Source organism: Fusarium coffeatum (genome assembly GCF_003316985.1).
Source record: "Fusarium coffeatum strain FIESC_28 chromosome Unknown BRIP53273_contig_61, whole genome shotgun sequence".
NCBI lineage: Eukaryota > Fungi > Ascomycota > Sordariomycetes > Hypocreales > Nectriaceae > Fusarium > Fusarium coffeatum.
In genome coordinates this window covers 193,104-211,852 of record NW_022157857.1, presented here as the reverse complement: position 1 = coordinate 211,852, position 18,749 = coordinate 193,104, and the positions used below count along the sequence as shown (strand labels likewise).

At 48.9% G+C, this 18,749-nt stretch overlaps 4 protein-coding genes across 4 annotated transcripts; all 4 read left to right on the top strand.

The window, feature by feature from the left end:
- Positions 1-683: 683 nt before the first annotated feature.
- FIESC28_02831 (uncharacterized protein) lies at positions 684-1,084 on the top strand (the record flags this gene model as incomplete). Its single annotated transcript, XM_031156980.1, has 2 exons — positions 684-718; positions 775-1,084. 2 exons carry the CDS (start codon positions 684-686, stop codon positions 1,082-1,084), a joined length of 345 nt encoding a protein of 114 aa, XP_031018932.1.
- A 4,347-nt stretch (positions 1,085-5,431) lies between these two features.
- On the top strand, positions 5,432-5,712 carry FIESC28_02830 (uncharacterized protein; the record flags this gene model as incomplete). The annotated part of the gene is made up of 2 exons (XM_031156979.1): positions 5,432-5,570; positions 5,618-5,712. 2 exons carry the CDS (start codon positions 5,432-5,434, stop codon positions 5,710-5,712), a joined length of 234 nt encoding a protein of 77 aa, XP_031018931.1.
- A 5,450-nt stretch (positions 5,713-11,162) lies between these two features.
- FIESC28_02829 (uncharacterized protein) lies at positions 11,163-11,507 on the top strand (the record flags this gene model as incomplete). Its single annotated transcript, XM_031156978.1, has 3 exons — positions 11,163-11,269; positions 11,320-11,414; positions 11,482-11,507. The coding sequence occupies 3 exons, from the start codon at positions 11,163-11,165 to the stop codon at positions 11,505-11,507; spliced, it is 228 nt and encodes a 75-aa protein (XP_031018930.1).
- Positions 11,508-15,996: 4,489 nt separating this feature from the next.
- On the top strand, positions 15,997-16,564 carry FIESC28_02828 (uncharacterized protein; the record flags this gene model as incomplete). The annotated part of the gene is made up of 2 exons (XM_031156977.1): positions 15,997-16,106; positions 16,285-16,564. 2 exons carry the CDS (start codon positions 15,997-15,999, stop codon positions 16,562-16,564), a joined length of 390 nt encoding a protein of 129 aa, XP_031018929.1.
- Positions 16,565-18,749: the final 2,185 nt, after the last annotated feature.

The following is an 18,749-nucleotide window of genomic DNA, read 5'->3' as shown; positions in this document are numbered from 1 at the left end:
CTCCTGGAAGTACCCTTCCCCTTCACCTTCCCATTCATGAGAAGCAGTCAAGGCCACTCTTCTATTGCGACCACAAGCTGCATTGGGAAGGCTACCCAATGTTCAGCCTAACAGTGCAGACGGCATTCTCAGCCTTCCTTCGAACGATGCTGATACTGCAGTCTGCTTCATTCGCGTGCTGTTCCTCGATAGTATCCAACTTGAACCTCAATTCACATGTCGAATAGGGCCCAAGCCTGTTTCAAGGCAGCGTTAAGTTGGACAGCGACAATTTCAATTAACGCTTCTATATTATATCTCCGTATCAGCTCAACGCTGATCAATGCAACTTCGCTATGACGGCGACAGGGGACGGTCATTGTATCTGTTGCACGAAGATCCGACCGCCGTCTGTGGGCTCTGTCTTTGCTCCCCGGTCATAGCTGTCGACGGGCATCTCACTGTTCGCCTCACGACAGCTGTATACGTCCAAGGGAAATTCAAGCTCTTGAAGTTTCTCAATGTCGAGGCATCTGGAAGAGCAGACATAATTATCAGAGCAGCGCGATTGAACAAGCTTTGCGACTGCGCCAAAGTCTCTGCTCGTGCCTACCATGCAAACTACGACATCCCCACTTCCTGAGGATTATGACAACAAGTTATGGCCTCGTTATATATATTATATCCATGATAATCGAGCCACCATGCCTTCCACCATCATGGCCAACTCATGCCAGCTGTTTGTTGCGACAGGACTGTCATACCTCTACACACACAGAACACTGTCTCATAAAGAGAACATCATGACACACTATCGGGGAGGAAAGGCGAATCCTTCCACCCACCCACTCTAGCAATGCGTGGTCTACCGCGCATGGCCAAGACTATCATGCGTGGTAATATTTATCTCTTCCAATCTCCTGCCAGTCATGGTGGCCTTTGCATTGCAGGGCATCGACGTGCTTCGGCCTCAACACAGATCGATCCTGATCACATCCTGTCATCTCATTCAAAACGTGACGACTTACAAGACACGTTCTTGGACGCAGTCGAGGTGAAGAGACCTACCGTTGTCTTCAAGAAGAAGCTCTGGAATTCCGCATGACAGTGGCTCTGAATCCGCAACCATCGCTGGCTGGACATAGTCTGGGATACGTGGCCTGCCTATATGCCCTTTCCAATCTTGTGCCCGTGTCATCCAGGCATCGAAACATTTCATTACTCCGTGGCCATGTCAAAGTCATCTCCTGACGTCTCGTCTGACCCGCCCCCATCCTGATGCCCGACTGGATTGCCAACGCAGCCACCTGTCATGGAGCTATTTGAACGCTCTCGCGATATCGTCTACCAAGCAAGCGGGTGCGACTTCTGGTCTGACCAGTTCCCCCAATTGGCTGGAGTTTGAACTCCTGGAGATATGCTTGTGCGAAGTCCCGCTGTATCCCGTCACCACCATCGTACCTCTCATGAGCACTCAAAATGAGATACTGCGCAGACCTCACCTGTGGTGATGGCCTCACGATGGCAGGTTATCATCTTTGACACACGCAAACGTCTCCTGACCTTTGTTTTATCATATGGTAGCAGCTACCATCAGCGCATCGAGCACAACATCGGATTCAGGTTTTCGTGAGGTAGTGCTATGACCTCTTCGAAGATCTACCTGGAGTCAAAGATGTTGTCAAAGATGTTGTCAAAGATGTTGTCAAAGATGTGTGGGGTCTTCCTGCCATTCAGAGAATCTCCGAAAAACTCACTGTGTCAATACAGCAATTCTTCTACGATATGGAGCAGTTCTAAGAACGACTTCATTTATACCAGGTGGTTAGACCCCTTGACTCATCGAACGGGATTATGACACAGGAGCCGATGGGGCTCGGCGTCGTTCCCGATTATACTTATCATATTGTCAACTTGGTTGCCCCTTGACTTTTAGTATGGGTCTACTCTTTGTATCTATTCTCATCACACTTGTTATTGGCATTCTGATTACCCCTCGGCCAATCAACACAAATTGCTCAAATAAGTTCAAGAGTTACACTGCTCTGAAGTATCATGTGGACAGTGCACACAGGAACATCAAAAACGACTATCAGTGTGCCTGGGAGGGATGCGGAAATATCCTCAACGGAAAGCGGTCACTCCAGCATGGACGGTGCCTCGCAAGATATACAGCCATGATATCAGCTATCGGGATCGCAAGACACAGTTTCTCGGTCGCATCTTCTCAATCATCGCTAAGATCATCCTGTGCTATGAGGAAGTTGACAAGTTCTGGATTGACAACATGCACCTGATCACGCTGGGGTGTTGGAAGCCCATTTAGGAGCATGCCCCTGAGTACTTCAGGCTACCTTCCGTCATCGCAAGCACGAAAACACATTTCCTGTCACCATGAAGGTCCGCCTTCGAGGTGGTCAGACAACGCGAGAATAGGAATTCAACGTGCAGGAGCTGAATCCGAGATTACTTTACGTTATCGGGATCAGCAAGGTGGCCGATGCAACAGCACTACCGGCTTTACGGAATATCGACCATTCAAGATTCTGAGGTACAAACCAACAAAGCTCCCCATTCAGCGGATTGAGTACCCGGCAACAACTGAGGACACAGTATGGGTATGCTTGGGGGTTCGATGAACAGTACATCCGAGCCTATTTCGATATGAATGGGCTTCGACGGCCTTATGAGCACCTTCAGCCAATCCTGAAGACATTCCGTATACTATACATCGGCATGGCAGGGAAGCCAATCCCGCGGCGAAGAATGCTCACGCCAACTTTCGATCTCGAAGACCATCCTAGCAGGAGGATGGCAGAGATTAAGGAACTAGAAGTTCAAATTATATACTTATCCACGAAACGTCAAACCTTTCTGTCAATGATTGAGCTGACTGTGTCGAGCATTCGAACAGGGTCGCGGTGAAGACAACGGGGGATGATTGGAACAGGAAGCATGGTTCGTCACTGAACCCTGCCCAGCCGGTCTGTAATTGATGCCGACCTTGATGCCGATAGGATTAAACTTCGCGAGGCAATGAGGGATCCGGGTGAATCCGTCGCCTGTACCTAGATCGACGGCCGTTATACCTATGGTTATCACACAGTCCATGATGCATTACTCAGGCGAAGCCGCGATGCAACACTTGGGGCCCAGACTCGGGCCCAACTGGGCGGAGTTCAAAGCCACCGACATGCGATAATGCTGGTATCTCCTAAAAATCCTCTCCTAGCACATGAAAACTCTCGATCCCGAAGGAACACACGCAGCCTTGGTAACTATTGATCTGTTATCAGACGAATAGACTTCGAGTCAATGCTGCCGTCTGAACCGGACACACGAGGCAAAGGTATTCAAAGGCCTACGAGCAAACCATGCTTGCCGGAATGGGATACTGTTGCAATACCCTCTGCAATTCATGAAATAGGCAGAAGGGACCATCTCATGCTAACGTTCTGTCTATCCTATATATATTATCGACTGCTGAAATGATTAGTGACCACATGGGTTGGGAGAACATCTTACCATGGTCGCCTATACAGATTCCAACCTCTACAACGGTCCGTTTCCGTTTTCTCGTCTTGTCAAGGACTGCCAACGGCTATTTGACAACCTCGATCACGGACCGCAATAAGAGCCTCGGCCGGTAGCCGGAAGAAGCCCTGAGCAACAAGATCCAAAAACTGGTATTGGGTATTGTATGCTTCAGCCGGAGCGAGAAGCAAATATTGCAGCGGGTGGGCGTGTGGAAGTTGCGCAGTTCGTTTTCCAGCTTTGAGGCTCTAATGTCTGGGTAGCCATGCAGTGCGGCGCGACATGCCCTGCCATGTGTGTCTGAACAGCGCGCTAGCTGGCCACAGCCAAGGTGGTAAGGCTGCAAAGACATACCCAGACGCCACGATGGTGGCGAGTCGCCGTGGCCATCCGCATGGGATGAACCAAGAAAGGGAGTCTTTTAAAGATGGCCTCATTGCTTTCTCCTGAAATTGAATGGGAATTAGCACGAGAACCCGAGCACCCTCAAGTTGGCCCCTTACTCGGCGAGTAGCACTGCTACCCAAGAAACCCGAGCGCCGAGTCGACGAACAACACCCGGGCAAAGCCTGCAGAACTGCCTGCAGAACTACCGGGGATCGCGCGACGCAATCAGGACCCACCCTGTTGTGTCTATATTATATATTAGTCAGTTTCACGCTTTGCTCGACGATCACGATTGATTCAACGTCAATTGTCTCTGTCCGTCCATGGCGACTGCCTGCCTAAGGCCTGTCCTCGTTCGAAGCTTCTTCTGCCCCTTGCTTCTGCCCCGACAAGGAAACAGAAGCATAAACAAGTCTTCCAATGTATAGAAGTCTCGGAGATGAGCCTGTGACGTTAGGAAACTGCCTACAGGAGAGCCAACTTCCAAAAATTAACATCAAGCGGTCTGTCGGCTTCTTAGGTCACCAGAGCGTTGTTTGTGGAAACTACAACAGTTTCGAGCATGTATACGAGCAGACCAGTTTACTTTGAGTCAAGCGAAGATGGGCTTGGGCTGCACACCCCATTCGGACCTTTCCAATTCCTCGGTCTCTGGAGACGCAGTTGCCGCATATTCGGCAGTGCCTCCCAGAAAAGCGAGCTACTGGCATCGCTGCGTCTACCATTGTCAAGGCTGCGTGTGGTATATATATATACATCGATGGACCCTCTCCGCCCACTGGTGCCTCTGAGCCTCCATCCTTTAAGTCATCCTAGCGTTCTTCGCCAGACTTGAAGTTATCCCAAATATGGCTGGGTCAGGTGAACCCTACCTGGGAAGAACTTGTGCTTTTCTCAATACCCCAGCGAGAACGTACAAGGCATTATATATCTGGAACAACAACATTGGGATTGGACCTTTTGTCAATTCCGGCTCAATACGCCATATCCCGTGCTTTTCTCCCCCCTTATATACCCCGATGTTTTAGTCGGCCGCACGACGGATGGGAAGGTGTACAGGATCTGTACCAAGTAGTCGAACAACGATCAGGTGTGGCACCACAATCTCCTGGGACCGGGCTGGGAAATCACTTCGTCTAGGCGAAATCATTTCATGAGAGGAAAGGCCCGCCAGAAGTCCAAACGGCGGCTGGAACCGCTTATATGCAGCAAATAACCTATCACCCAACGTGCAGTCTCATCATCCCACCTCTTTCTCTGTCAACATACTCTACTATCCAACATGTCATCACCATCCCCTCATGACAATGCACCTAACGCTAATCCTCCTTCTACACCCCGAAGAAACAAGCCAATAAAGGTACAAAAGGATAGAGGAGAGTGTCCCATATACAACTGCGAAGCACGAGCTTAACCACGTAATCTGGGAATTTCGAGTGTCATGATTCAGAGCTAGCATCATGAGTCTGACTATTCGATCGCTCCCCCACCGCATCCGCACTACAGCGTAACTCCTCTACAGCACTAGGACATGTGGGAAGCCACAAAGTATGCCAAAACTATACGGATTCCCTACACATTCAAGAAGGACCTTGGATCTGCCCGTATCCTAGCAGCATGCAATGGCTTCAAGACTGTAGCTGACTATACAAGCTATCTCGGTTGTGTCGGTACGTTATCCATCCCTATCCTAATGTCCTTAGCTAACATTCTTTAGTATCAGACATTGTTCCCGCCATGACGAACATTATCGTCTCGGGCTTCGACCCTAAACTCACACAGTCCCTCCTGAAAACCCATCGACATGCCTAGAAGGCACCCGTTGACACATATCGTTGTCTCGGGCTTTAAACAGCATCACATCGCCTTGCTGGGCATTGGAAAGGTCTTCCTCCTTTATATATAAGAAGCGACTCGGAGCTGGAACTTCCCATCCCCTCAAACAATCCCAAACCCGCTGCTGACTACACTAATCACATTGGCTACGTTGGTATGTTACTAATTCCCATTTCGATTTCCACAGCTAACCCCATACAGTGATGTGTACAAAGAAAATAACAGCCTTGGAGATGGCGTCACCAAGGCATTTTTCACCCTGAACACGTCAATACTTGTGAAGATACCTATCCCTATGTTCTTGGACCACAAGAGTCAACTGTGGAACTCCATGTGGACATCTGCAAGGAATCAACCCTGCTTCCCAAAGGCAAACTTACCTTTGCGCAGCCGCAAACTGTCTCCGTTACCACTCACTCATGAGGGTCAAGAATGTACGGCCGCAAAACACAGAAGCTGCCGCTATTAAGCGTGTATTTGCACACATCAATGAGCATATTTGCCCATACGTTGAGGGAAACAGCGGTTCAGGTCTTATGGAATTCCCTGGCTCTCGCTCTGAACTCGAAGACAGTTCGAGAAAGCATGCTCACTACAAGACGTTCATCTCTGAAGAGGCCATTTAGTTCTCTCTTCTGACCTTGTCAGTGTCGGGAGGAACAAAGGCAACCCGGTCAAATCCTGGTCGTGTGCTACTACATGGCACAAGTTCGACAACTTTCACGACACTTTGACAATCTATCCCGGGATCGATCTTCCTTCTCACACCTTTCCAGTCTCGAATCACCCACGCCTTGTGCCGTCGTTCCTTTTGAAATTATATATATATGGCTTGGCTCGATGCAGTTGGAGTTGTCAATGATGGAGAGGTGTACAGATTGTACACCAAACTCGAACAACAACCAGATGTCCTTCGTAACTCCCCTGGGGTCGGGCTGAGAAATTAATCTACCTCAAGCAACCCGACCGACCAAAATCAAGGCGTGTCGGAAAGTTGCAACCGCAAGGTTCAACTGCATCCGCGAACGAAAAGACAGCCTTGACTATGAGTGCAAGTGTCTCATATGCGGTCACCGGATATATTATACTATACGAAACGTCAGTCGATACCTCTGCTCTCAGCAGCAGCTCGTCTGACAAGACGATATTGGTGGTCTGTAGACGCAAGCAGTGGTCGACATGTTCCTGCGGCGTTGAGATGTCTTCATACTCTCTAAGAATGGCCTTGCGCTGCTTATATATTTCCTGCTTATGTGGATCCAAGAAGATGGTCAAGTCCCTCACTTGTCGATCCGTTCAAATCTACCGAGAGAACACGTTTGCGAGAACGAGCTACGTATCTCTCAAACAACCCCAAGAGGAGTAACGGAGACATTCAGACGAGTACGGAGATCGAGTGTGTTCGACTTGCAGTATACCGTTGCCCGCCGAAGCATTCGTGGTGGGCGGGTGTTGTCATCGTCGTTACGGACGACCACTATGGTACGTTACTATGACCTCTTTTGTATATCGCCACATAGTTCCCCATGCTTATGGCCTGATTTATGCCTAGTTGTTCTTGCTAACGATGTACAACAGTCGAAACGAACAACGAAAACAAGGAGATGTTTGTGTCAGGTCCGATTCGACCACCGCCTGCAACAGCGCCTCCTCTAAGCCCGGAAACAAGCCTGGGATACACAGATGAGGAATCTCTTCAACAATACCCCATATGAAGATATTCACTTCGAGCTGAAGTGGCCACGTTTGGCCTTGCTGAAATTCCCCAAGGCCATGATTACAGCCACCACAGGCAGCTCTTCAAAATGAGGAGTGGCAGTGGTGGTACACGGGCTCGTCCATCGACATCTCACTGCTCTCAACAAGCATGTCAAAGTCGGATACTTGTTGCAGCCATTCAACAATCTATGGCTACTGGTCCAAAAGCCACCTTTAGTGACTAAACGATGAACGATAAGCTCTGCTGAATCTGTATGGATACAGCAAGAAGGGCTGTGAGACGCAGCTACCGTGTGCGCCGGTAATCAGATGGACGATCAGTTATCGCGCATTCGACTACGACGCCAACGTATATCTATCTCGGGACTGCTATGCCGCTGTGGACAACTAGAACGACTTGCGCCTGCCCAAAGGCTTGCGAATGCTCCCTCTAGGTCATGTCTGCTCTCTTGCGATGCCATCTTCCAGATGCAGACAACAATCTTCGGTAATTCAATCTTTGTCGCGACGACTTTACGCTTCAAGGAAAAACCAATTGTTTCTTTCTATATTTCAGCCATACTATCACATGCTGAATGCCGAGACACCAACAGTCCGCGATGCCATTCCCCTTGTCGGGCGGGACGCCCAGTCAAGACAAGCAAGTTTGGATGTTACTCCTTTCCCGGACAACAAGATGGGGACGGTGTGTCGAATGGGAGGCTTGGACAGTTGAGCGGTTTCCCTGGGTACAAGAGACCGCGTTATCTCGTAACGTGAACAGTCAACCTCCATTTAGTAAGGCCACCCGCATACAGCTGGTTACCTTTCCCAATTATACTAACTTAACTTCAGACACAACATTGACTACCCTATACCGGCCATTCAGTATCTCGAGCCGAATGATGAGACCACCTACGCGTCTCTGAAGAAGTCAATAGAGCACGCTAGTGAATCTCAACTATTGGAGACGCAGGATTGTCTCACAAATAAGCTCATTGAGATTAGCATGATAATGGTTCAAGTCGGGTCCTGTTAAACTATCGGGAAGGCATCCGATGCTGGGGCCGTACGGAGGGCGATCACAGTCGCGTTCCCGCGAAGGCCCAGCGTGCATGGGTATCTTTACTAGGCTCCGGCTGATCTGGACACACCTTCGACATCGCATATATATATACTTGAACAACATACTGCTTTGGAAGCCAGCACGCCTCCGGGTCTTCCCTGACCCATTTTGTTGGCCCCAGGCGTCGGAGGAAGATCCAAGACGAACTACATGAACACACATACCCGGTTCTGACCTTGATGACCGAGCAATCTGATCAATATGCAACATTCGTATCAGAATTCGCTCATCGAGTCAAAGGATAGTCTCATTCGGGACTTTGATGAGCTGGCGAGTGAGGAGCCTGTCATTATTGTATTTTGGTCGGCAGCTGGTATTTGCAATCGGTCACGCCTATAATCCGACAGGCGTTCAAGACCGGCACGATCGCGCTTTTTAGCTAGTGGTTTGGCAAGTCGAGTTTCCTGACCCGGAGTTCGAGCGAGGGTGTGAAACTGCGTACCAGCTGTACAACAAAGAAGACACGCTACTGGAAGCTTCAGGTACATCGGCTTGCCCGTCCCTGAAAGTACGAATGTCGCTCAAGCAGCGTATGGATGTCTTCAAGGAGAATCAGCCACTGGTCTGAGATGGATACTGGCGAGGTATGCATTGACTCGGCCCTTGGCCGACAGTTGACACATCCACCATGTTTGGTCTTCAGCCTCAGGGCGTTGTAGGATACGTAACATCGGACACTTGACCTTCAATCGTCTCGTTCCTGCATTCGACTACAGAATGACAACAATGGACATCCAGACCCAATCGAGATCTCTGCTGCTATTTCTTTGTCACGATTACATCTCGCTGAAGAAGAGAAATGGCCTAGCGTCATCGCCTCGATCTGCAATATTCACATCCTGACTTCCATCAGCCCTCGCAAAAACGTTCGACGGCATCTGTTCATTGAGGAAGACTCCTCCACGAAAGGACATCTGAAAAAGACCTTTCTGAGTCGATGGACTCACTGTCCCCCAAATCTCCTTACCAAGAGATATACTATATACTTGCTCCGGTATCGGCCGATATATCGTGGCGCATGATGATAATATGGCAAACCCATCATACGGCACGTTGGGCTGCTATCTCGAGACTTGCACAAAGACTCACCCTTTATGGAAGAAGGTAGCTTTGACAAACTACCACGTGGTCCGACCAGCATTTGATGGCTTCCCGAGAAAGAAAGATCAGGAACCAGCTCCAGTCATTTCGTCCTTCGCGTCTTCTTCGATCTGATGGTCCGGAGATAGCCTACGACTGGCTAGAAGATCAAGTTCAACAGTGGCGCAGACATGAGCGATGTAATGACCTCGGCTAGTGATATGCTTCTCTCTTCACAGGAGAGAGCTGACCCCGCGTCCAGGATCCCATCCACCGGATTGAGCACGACATCCGAATGAGGGCTGTATGCAACCAACCGTCGCATCGCGCTGCAAGTAATGACATGGCGAGCTGCGCAGACCTGGACATACTGCGATCGATAACTGTCACTTGAAGATGAACGTGGGACTTGAACGTTCAGGAGCCAACTCTTAAAGCCACTCACACGCCGAAGCTGTTGACTCTTCCCCTTGGCCGACTTGAGGCCACTCTCAACACAGCCCTCCCATCATGAAGCAATCCCCTTTCTCAATGACCAGCGAAAGGTAGATGCACCGAATTGGGGACTTAGACAAATGTGGTCTTCACCCCTCGAAGCATTTTACGACACATCGGAGCCAAGCGACAAAGATATGAGTCGCACCAAGCTCAAGACTGTCGACAATGCGCAAGGTGATGAGGCTGATTTTGTTATTTATGACATGGTTATGAGACTGGAATTACTTCTGATTGTCTTTTCCTATCGGTGGTTATCCTGTTCTGCGTCATCAAGAACAATGGTGTGACGGAAGAATGCAACAACTTCATTTCGAATATTGGGAACATATATATACACATACCCACAGGTATTACTTCGACATTTCAGTCGTCAATACCCCAAAACAGTCGCAAACAGTGGGATAGCAATGCGCAAAACTCTATTGCGCTTCCTCATACACCCGCACAAGGAAAGCAATGGCCGAGACACAACATCGATACCATAATCTGTGTGGTGGTAAAAGGCAATAGGAAACTTATACCAATTATATATACTGTATGTTTTCCCATCGTCAAAATGCAAGCCGTGGAGGTCATCGTTCTTTGTTCCAAGACTGGCATTGGTGTCTTGGCGAGTCGATACAAGTACTACTGTTTGTCTGGGCCGTGGAGATCATTTGGCCCTTGCCAAACCAGAAACCCCTCCTTCGGAGATAGAAGGGGTGGGTGTTCCAAGCTTACCGCAATGCAAGCCAAGGCGGTTCGGTTGTAAACATCTTTCCAAGTGGTTATGAGCCCGGAGGTGGTCTCTCAACTACCTGCAGCTAACATGGCTCCCGAATTGACACTTGGACCTTCCAAATCCAGAGGTGGCCGAAGGAATGGCGTGACGAACACAGGGACTTCAACAGTGACGATTGCACCACTTCTGTCGTCAACCTCCTGCAAAAGCAGGATAAGCACCTTAAGGCAAAAGATGCATGGTAACATCCAGCTCTGTATTGACTCAACTCTCTCACCTCTCACTATCATGCCATCTACCATCATGGCCACTACACCCGACGCAACGGTCTACAAAGCCACTGGCAATAAGATAGAGAACCAGGTTCAAGGTATTGCGGATCATCTCCGCGAGGCACTGGATGCGATTATGTGCGTATTGTCAATGTATCATTTTTATACTCGGCTAACAAGTAATCTAGCGACCTCCCAAAAGCTTCACAAGTTATCAAAACCCATCAACACACCAACTACAAAAACCCACTAACCAAAGCTAACAGTAGCAACAAACACCAAAGTAAGGAGCATATTAAATTTGTTAATAACCTATTCAACAAACTCTCAACTGATCCCAAACACAATAGTTACCAGCACATACCTACGCCAATAGACGTCATTTATACCTACAACCAATACAAGGCTATCAAGGATAAGGGAATAAATTCACTAAGGGTTATCAAAAGCCATCCATTATCGTATACACAAACGAGCTTCTCGAAATAGACGGAAACCCTAAGAACATCAACCCACTAGATGCAATTGCGTGCGTATTGTCAATGTACCATCTTTATCCTCAGCTGACAAGTAACCTAGCGACCTAAACGAGATGGTTCATATCCGTCTTTTGCTCCTGTATCTACGTTGCGAACCTTCAATTTCACCAACTCACCGGCAACATATCTCCCAGGCTCAATCGCGACTCCTCAAACAAGGACCCATGTACCTATACGTGCCTCTGGAGTCAAGTGGCTTGCTGTCCAGGGACAGATCATCACTACAAGACCAGTTCAGAGAGCGCTGTCATCATCCACGTTGAGAGCTATATATATACCCGACAAGGAGCATGGGACATGTCTCGAGGGTGACAATTCTCTCAACACATTTCCTGTATCAGGTGGCTGCGCCAGAGATCGAGACATGGGCGTTTCGCCAATTCAGTGATCTCGGCGTCTCTTCCAGCGGGAGACTTTGCCCATTCTTCTTCCGCTGCGCTGGTTGCATTTCCTGGGCCGAGAAAACGCTCGAAGATGGCTTCATTTTCTCTCCAGGTACTGTTCATCCGCCACTTACAACTGGTATAGCGGCTAACACAATCTGTCTTAGATGAATGAGTGAATGGCTTGAGAACCACCGGAAGCTTGGAATCCATGAATTGGTACGGAGCAGGACCAAGACATGATTTACGCAGGAATTCCAATTCCGACAAGACAACCCTTGATAAGAAAATGTTTGGCAGCGAATTCTCGCCTGTTACATTTCTTTCCATTGCCGGAGAACAGACATGCGACCTTGCCTTCCGGTCCAACCTTGAGCTGTCACACACCAAGTCAGCGTCATGGCGAAATGCGATTCCGAACATAAGTTCTCTCTTTCATCTCGACCAACTTCATTATATGTGTCTGATCGAAGACATATATACTACGGGCATTCTATCCGATGAATCATGGACGGACAGTTGGAACATCGTGATTCCTCACTGGACAAGGAGTACCACTCAATGTACTACTCCTCACTTCCAACATGCTGCCCAATGAAACATGGACAATAGGGAAGAGGTAAAAGCAACCTTTGGCGTACCACCCAGGCACTCTCCTATCGACAATACCGTCACCCGACTCATCTCGTCTTGGTGTTGAGCAGCACTTCATTTTCCCTCCGGAAAATGTCGTCTAAGTCCCGCCAGCAGATACATAGAGATGTCTGGGAACAAGGTTGCGCTCGCTTCCGGCAACGATCTCTACAAGTTCACCTCGCCGCCGTCGCAGTGTTGCTGGCAACAGCACCGCTTCTGTCAACTTCTCATCCCTCCCGAGCTCTCCTGATAGCACCGCTCAGCAGAATCATTATTCAACGACCGACGACATGCTCGCTGTCTCCCCAATCGCAGCCCACTCCGCGTACAGCCCTCCAGCGAATTGATGACGGGAGATGAGCCACATGAGATCGTCTTCATAAGAGCCTGGGAGTCCTGTCGTTCAGAGTGGGAGAACTGATGCTACATTGGGTGTGCACCATCCATATATATTGAGACCCAAGGATTGCCCAACACCGGCGTGGGGTCGCAAGGACAAAAGCAAAGCCTATCTACTGGATGGTAAACGACAGACAATGCGATTTGGGAAATTATATAACCGTCAGGTCGCGATGGCGCCCGTCCGATGTCCCGGATGACGATAACCGCGTGACGTTCCCGCAGAAGGAGTCATCTGTTGCACCAAAGGTTGACAGTTGGCCTACTCCATCTACTGAAGCGTCATTACTTTCAGTATATCCAGCGGACTTAGTGACCCAGGTTCATGGACGTACATCTGCCGCTATGGACTATGCTACAACCATTCAGCGACAACATCGACCACGGCCAATTGTCAAGCGTCCTATGTCCACAACGGTACACAGACTACGACTAGAAGACAGAGTCGGGCCTATGGAGCTCATCACTGGACTGATGAGTCACCTTGTGAACCCAATAAACTAGCGACCAGAAAAAGACAAAGGAAAAGGCAAGCAGTATGGCACTTCTGTATTCGTCCTTCTACTAGCCCGACTGCACCACAAGTCCACTGCTGAAGTAGCTGTCGCACATGCGCAAACACTATCGTCGTCCCTCAGCGTCAGTCCCTGGATATCATTTCTGCCAGCGGTACTCCAACAACTGTCCTCGTTCTAAACTAGAGGATATGGTGGCCACAGTGACAACGCCATCACAAGCAGTCACCCGGCGATCTTCGAGGCATACTGCTGGTGCTGAAGGAAGAGTCCATCGCCAAACTGCAATCGGCTTCACACAATTCATTATATATACTAGACGTACGATCGTTAGCCTCTACTACAGCGAGTTGTCCAGGAAGTATGAGTGCTTCGTCAGGACCTACCATGCCCGACAGGTGCATCACATTCTTAGACGATGACTTTCGCAAGTCTTTGTCGGCCTACGCGGTGCTACAGAACATCAAGGACGACATTGAACATCGTCAGTGTCATGATCGTAAGCTCCAGGGGCTCATTGCTCTCGTCGCAAAGTACTTGGACAAACTTATCAAAGCAGAAACCAGCATTACGGTATCGGATCCTCTGCCGATAAGCGACTCGACGGTGCCTGAGAAAAGCCCAGCGTTCAACAAACATGGCGTTGCAATACTTTCTGCCCGAAGTATATATCAGTCAACACCAGTCACACGAATCAGTACGAAACGAGCGACTACGTTTTCCACATCTTTGGTTTGCTGGGCCGAATCCAGATTCGAGAGATTGAGTATCGTCACGCCAAACTCGATGATTCCCCCGTTTCGAAGCCCTGGGTAAAGTTCATGCCCCCCACCGTTCAAGCGCGAGGCTATTACAACATGTCTGTCGGCAATGACAGTTATCAACTCTGCCGTGAAGTGGATCGGCCCTGCAAGCGCGGTCGTGGAAAAAAGAAGTGTAACACATGCACCACAATCGAGGTGAAAGAAGAATGGCGGAACCGCCCTTTCACGAGCAATTCGACATTATGATCCTCGGCTCAACAGCGGGAAAGGGATATGAGAAACTGATCCAGAAAACAAGAACTGCATCCCTATGATCGGATTTTGTCGTCTAAACCTGCCTATATATATATTTGCCTTGGCCGACCAGATGTACAAGCAATGCTTTCCTGGGCACGCGACAGCCCAGAGGGGTACATAAAGACTGCCAAGTTTCTGTCAAATTTGGGGCTTTTTGGCATTTATATCATATTACATCACGGATGTCCATACAATCCGGTCGGATGCAATGCAGCCTTGGCATCCCAACTGCTTCATTACACGCAATCTTAGACCATCATGTCGCTGCTTTGCACATCCATGAAGATCGCGATACCTTTACCCGTTCAGCCAAGACTTCATGACACCCAGTTGTCAGGAAACATTCAGAATGATTGCTCAGATAAATTATTGCATCACATATATAAAGCAGAGGCAGCAGTCCTATCCCTTATCCTCTACACAAGGAATGCAACATCGCCGGCTAGAGAACGGAAGGATTAAAATCCATTGTGAAGGCTTTCACCGTCAAAAAGATATATACGACTGCCCTTATGAAGACGCTCCAGGTAATATTCCCAGGAGATCCCGAGAAGCAGACTGGTCCGTTCCGTCGACATCATGAAGAAGCGGCATGAGAGCCGGCTCTCTGTCGCGTTCCCATTGATAAAACCTTGTTATATATACAGGGAACAGTGAATGATACGAAGGGGCAAGTCAAACTTGCAGACAAGGCCGCATTCGATCAAACGTTCTCTGGGCCCCAGTCTGCTGGAACAGGCTCCTACAACTCCATTTACTCATGAGGGTTGGAAGTCAGCATCGAAGTCCCGAAGCACTGCCCTCGTCTTAACGGGCTGGTCCAAAGGTCGCTAAGGCTCGCCGAATCGCGAGCCAGCCGACCTTGCTTCACTCGTTGCTCCTCTCTTCCACTACGAATATGTTCCACACACTAAGAAAGGCGAACACCGTCAGTATAAAACATGTGACAGTCTACAAGTTCAACAAGACATAGCAACCGTTGCTATTGCTAAGCATCAAATATCTGCCTTACGATAGCAGGTCGAAGAGCTGCTATATAATATTGCAGTGAGCGCCGCCTCCAATATGAGGCAAGTCTATTAAATACTCATCCTATTCAAAGTGATGAGAGTAACCGCCGGCGCGTTTCGCAATACGATAGCAATAAGGAAGCTTATCTATAAGCGTGATCGCGCTCATAGGAAGTCTTCGGGACTATTGCCTGTTTCTAGAAGCTCGGCTCGTACGACCGATTCTGGCAACAAGCTATGGAGCAATATATCCGTTCTCATCGTGTCAATTCACAAGAGTACAATTCCAGCGCCTATCAGTCCACTCGTTTGACACTACATAATGTCTGCACAGGATGCGGTGTTCGCTCGAGTTCAAGTCCATGCCGCCGTTGTTATACACCTGTATGTATTGGCTGTGGAGAAGTTTATTCGAGCAGGAATCGATGCGCGGTATGCTTGCGGGTTTACAACGAAGGCTTGCCGAAACCTCGTTGCCACGTGTGTGGCCATGGGCCTCGCAGGGAAATTCCAGGAAAACTATCGTCATCTCTGACGTCTGTGAACCGAAAGCTCAGTATGTCCCCTACTATTACCACATCTAGTATTCCGTTGCGCTAACCATTAAAAGCACTGAGGTTCAACCAGTGACAGCCATCCTATCTGAGCCTTCAGACGACCAAAATTACCTGATCCTGCGTTTCTTACCCTATACGAGTTCGTCTTCATCACATGTCCTGGTCCAACATGGTCTTGAACTGCTCCCAGTCTACAACAACACCAACACTGAAAAGATGCCAGATCTTGGAGGAAAGATCAAGCTCTTTGAAACCGGCCCACGCGCCGTCGAAGCGACTGATGTGCCAATGGACCCAGACTCAAATTGCCCACGCGGATGCCAGAAAGCCTGAACATGGTTCTATCGATCTACAGACTCCACTTATTTGGCCTGTCCGGTGTGTAAGTCTCTCCTCACTACCACAATTATACTTGTGGCATATCATGCTAACAAGCCATAGCTTCCTCTAACTCTCAAAATACAGACAGCTGGAATTGTGACGTGTCTCAGTGCGTCTGTTTATACCCAGCTCAAAGGCTTTTGTGACTTGACGTCTTGTCAAGAAACGAATTCCTAGCTTTGCGTCTGGACGTTTTTTAACGTTAAAGTCTGTCTGGATGCATGTATCTGCCGGTCTCTATTATCACCGTCCCTCACGGTTCTCAACTACAAGTGGGATCGAGTGCATGTACAGTGGATTAGATATTCCATTATTCGCGACGATGCCATCCGGGGGCTGGAGCTATCCTTCACTTGTAACGACTTATATATACTATCATCAAATCACCTCACTTCGGTCCCTGTTTCGTACCTCTGAATCGGCTGGCCGTATCGACAAGTGGCTCCCTGCATAGGATGCGTCCCAGAGCCACTATGCCAAACGCGAAACATTCTCGAATCGGTGTTCTGCAGATCCTTCTCGACCCATCACGGAAGCATTACAACATGAGGAGGGCAATAGCTATCACCGATCATCTTTGGAGACTATTGGGGTATATATTAGCTGGCTTTACCTCGAGGATACCTCGCCATTTAAAGCAAAGCATGAACCGAACTGGCTCGCGCTTGTTGTAACTGCAGGACAATGCTCACATACGTTTCGAGAGAGCGTTCCCACAGTTTCGGGCAATGTTCCCTGATTGGTTATTTCGACGATCACTATATAACGGCAGAACTTGGTCGCTCGTCGAACACAACGCCACGGTCGACCATGGAAAAGTGTTATCTCCACTACTACAACCTACTGCTCTCGCTGGGCGAGAGTCCTGTAAGGCAGCGTTCGAGACCTGGCGCAAAGCCAAGATCGACACTCTGCTTTGCCTCTGCGATACCGATTCATCGTATCACTTAGCCGTGGACAGTCTGAAAACAACCGCGCCTCCCGTATAACTACTGGCGATCGTATACACGAGATCGGAATAAGACCACGGGCGCCAAAGCAGCGAGTGATCGAACCACACTCAGCTCGTTGAAGATACGATTCCTCAAGGCTCGAACCCACCGTGCCAGACATCGATGATGATGGCGGTATAGGTTTATATACTATACTAGAGAATCAATCCCGCCGACGAGCATCTCGGGTTGTGGCGACAAGCGCACCCACTGACTCCCGACAGCATGTGTTAAACACATCAGAGGTCAAATGGCCTGCCATCAATCTGATCCTATCTCCCTGAGGTAATTTTAACAATTTAATATAGTTTTTAGTCCTGATAGATCCACAGAAAAGACAGCAGATACGATATATGCGGTTGCCGACTATGTCTGTGCTCGAGATCACCGAGCGTCTTTTCATATTATAGTATACTTTGTAAGCTCCTAATATTGGACTTTTCTCTGTATGCCTTCTGCGAGATGTCTTTAACATCTCGAAGTACAAAGGCAATGCTCCTAACACCCAGTATCGGGTCCAGTGGGTTAGTCACTCCCAGATCCATACCACCTGGGAGCCACTGGAGAAGCTTTGGGATTACGCCAAAGCATATGTTTGTGCCTAGCACGACAACAACATCCCTCTTCCCAACGGCTACCGTGCTCATATTTATGACCACGGTATCCTTCGTCGCTGAGCCTTGTCGTATGAGATGTACAAAAACATAACCTGAGTATCAACTCACCCGCCGACTCGACAACACTGGGAACGACATGTCAGGTGGGCGCCTTGGACATCAACATCTAGGCTGGTTGCGATTCCTAGTAACATACATCCGGATGCACATCCAATCTCTATCGCACATTAGTTCCTAGACGGTATTATCCTTTATATAGCCTTCGTGCACAGTGGGTAAGTCACCATCGCACCACCGAACATATTCCCCAACCACAAGCTTGATGTCCAGCAATCTCCGTATTCCACCATCTTTATCTCTTACTAATACATTATAGTGAAGAAGTCATGAAGTTGCTAATCGTCGTTGAGGGAATACAGTGTCCCTGTTCCCGCCGTGGCCAGGTATTCCTAGGCATCACATGGCGAGGTGTCCGGATCCATGATTCGAGTCGATATCAACCTAGAGACAAGGGACAGACGTTGCTGA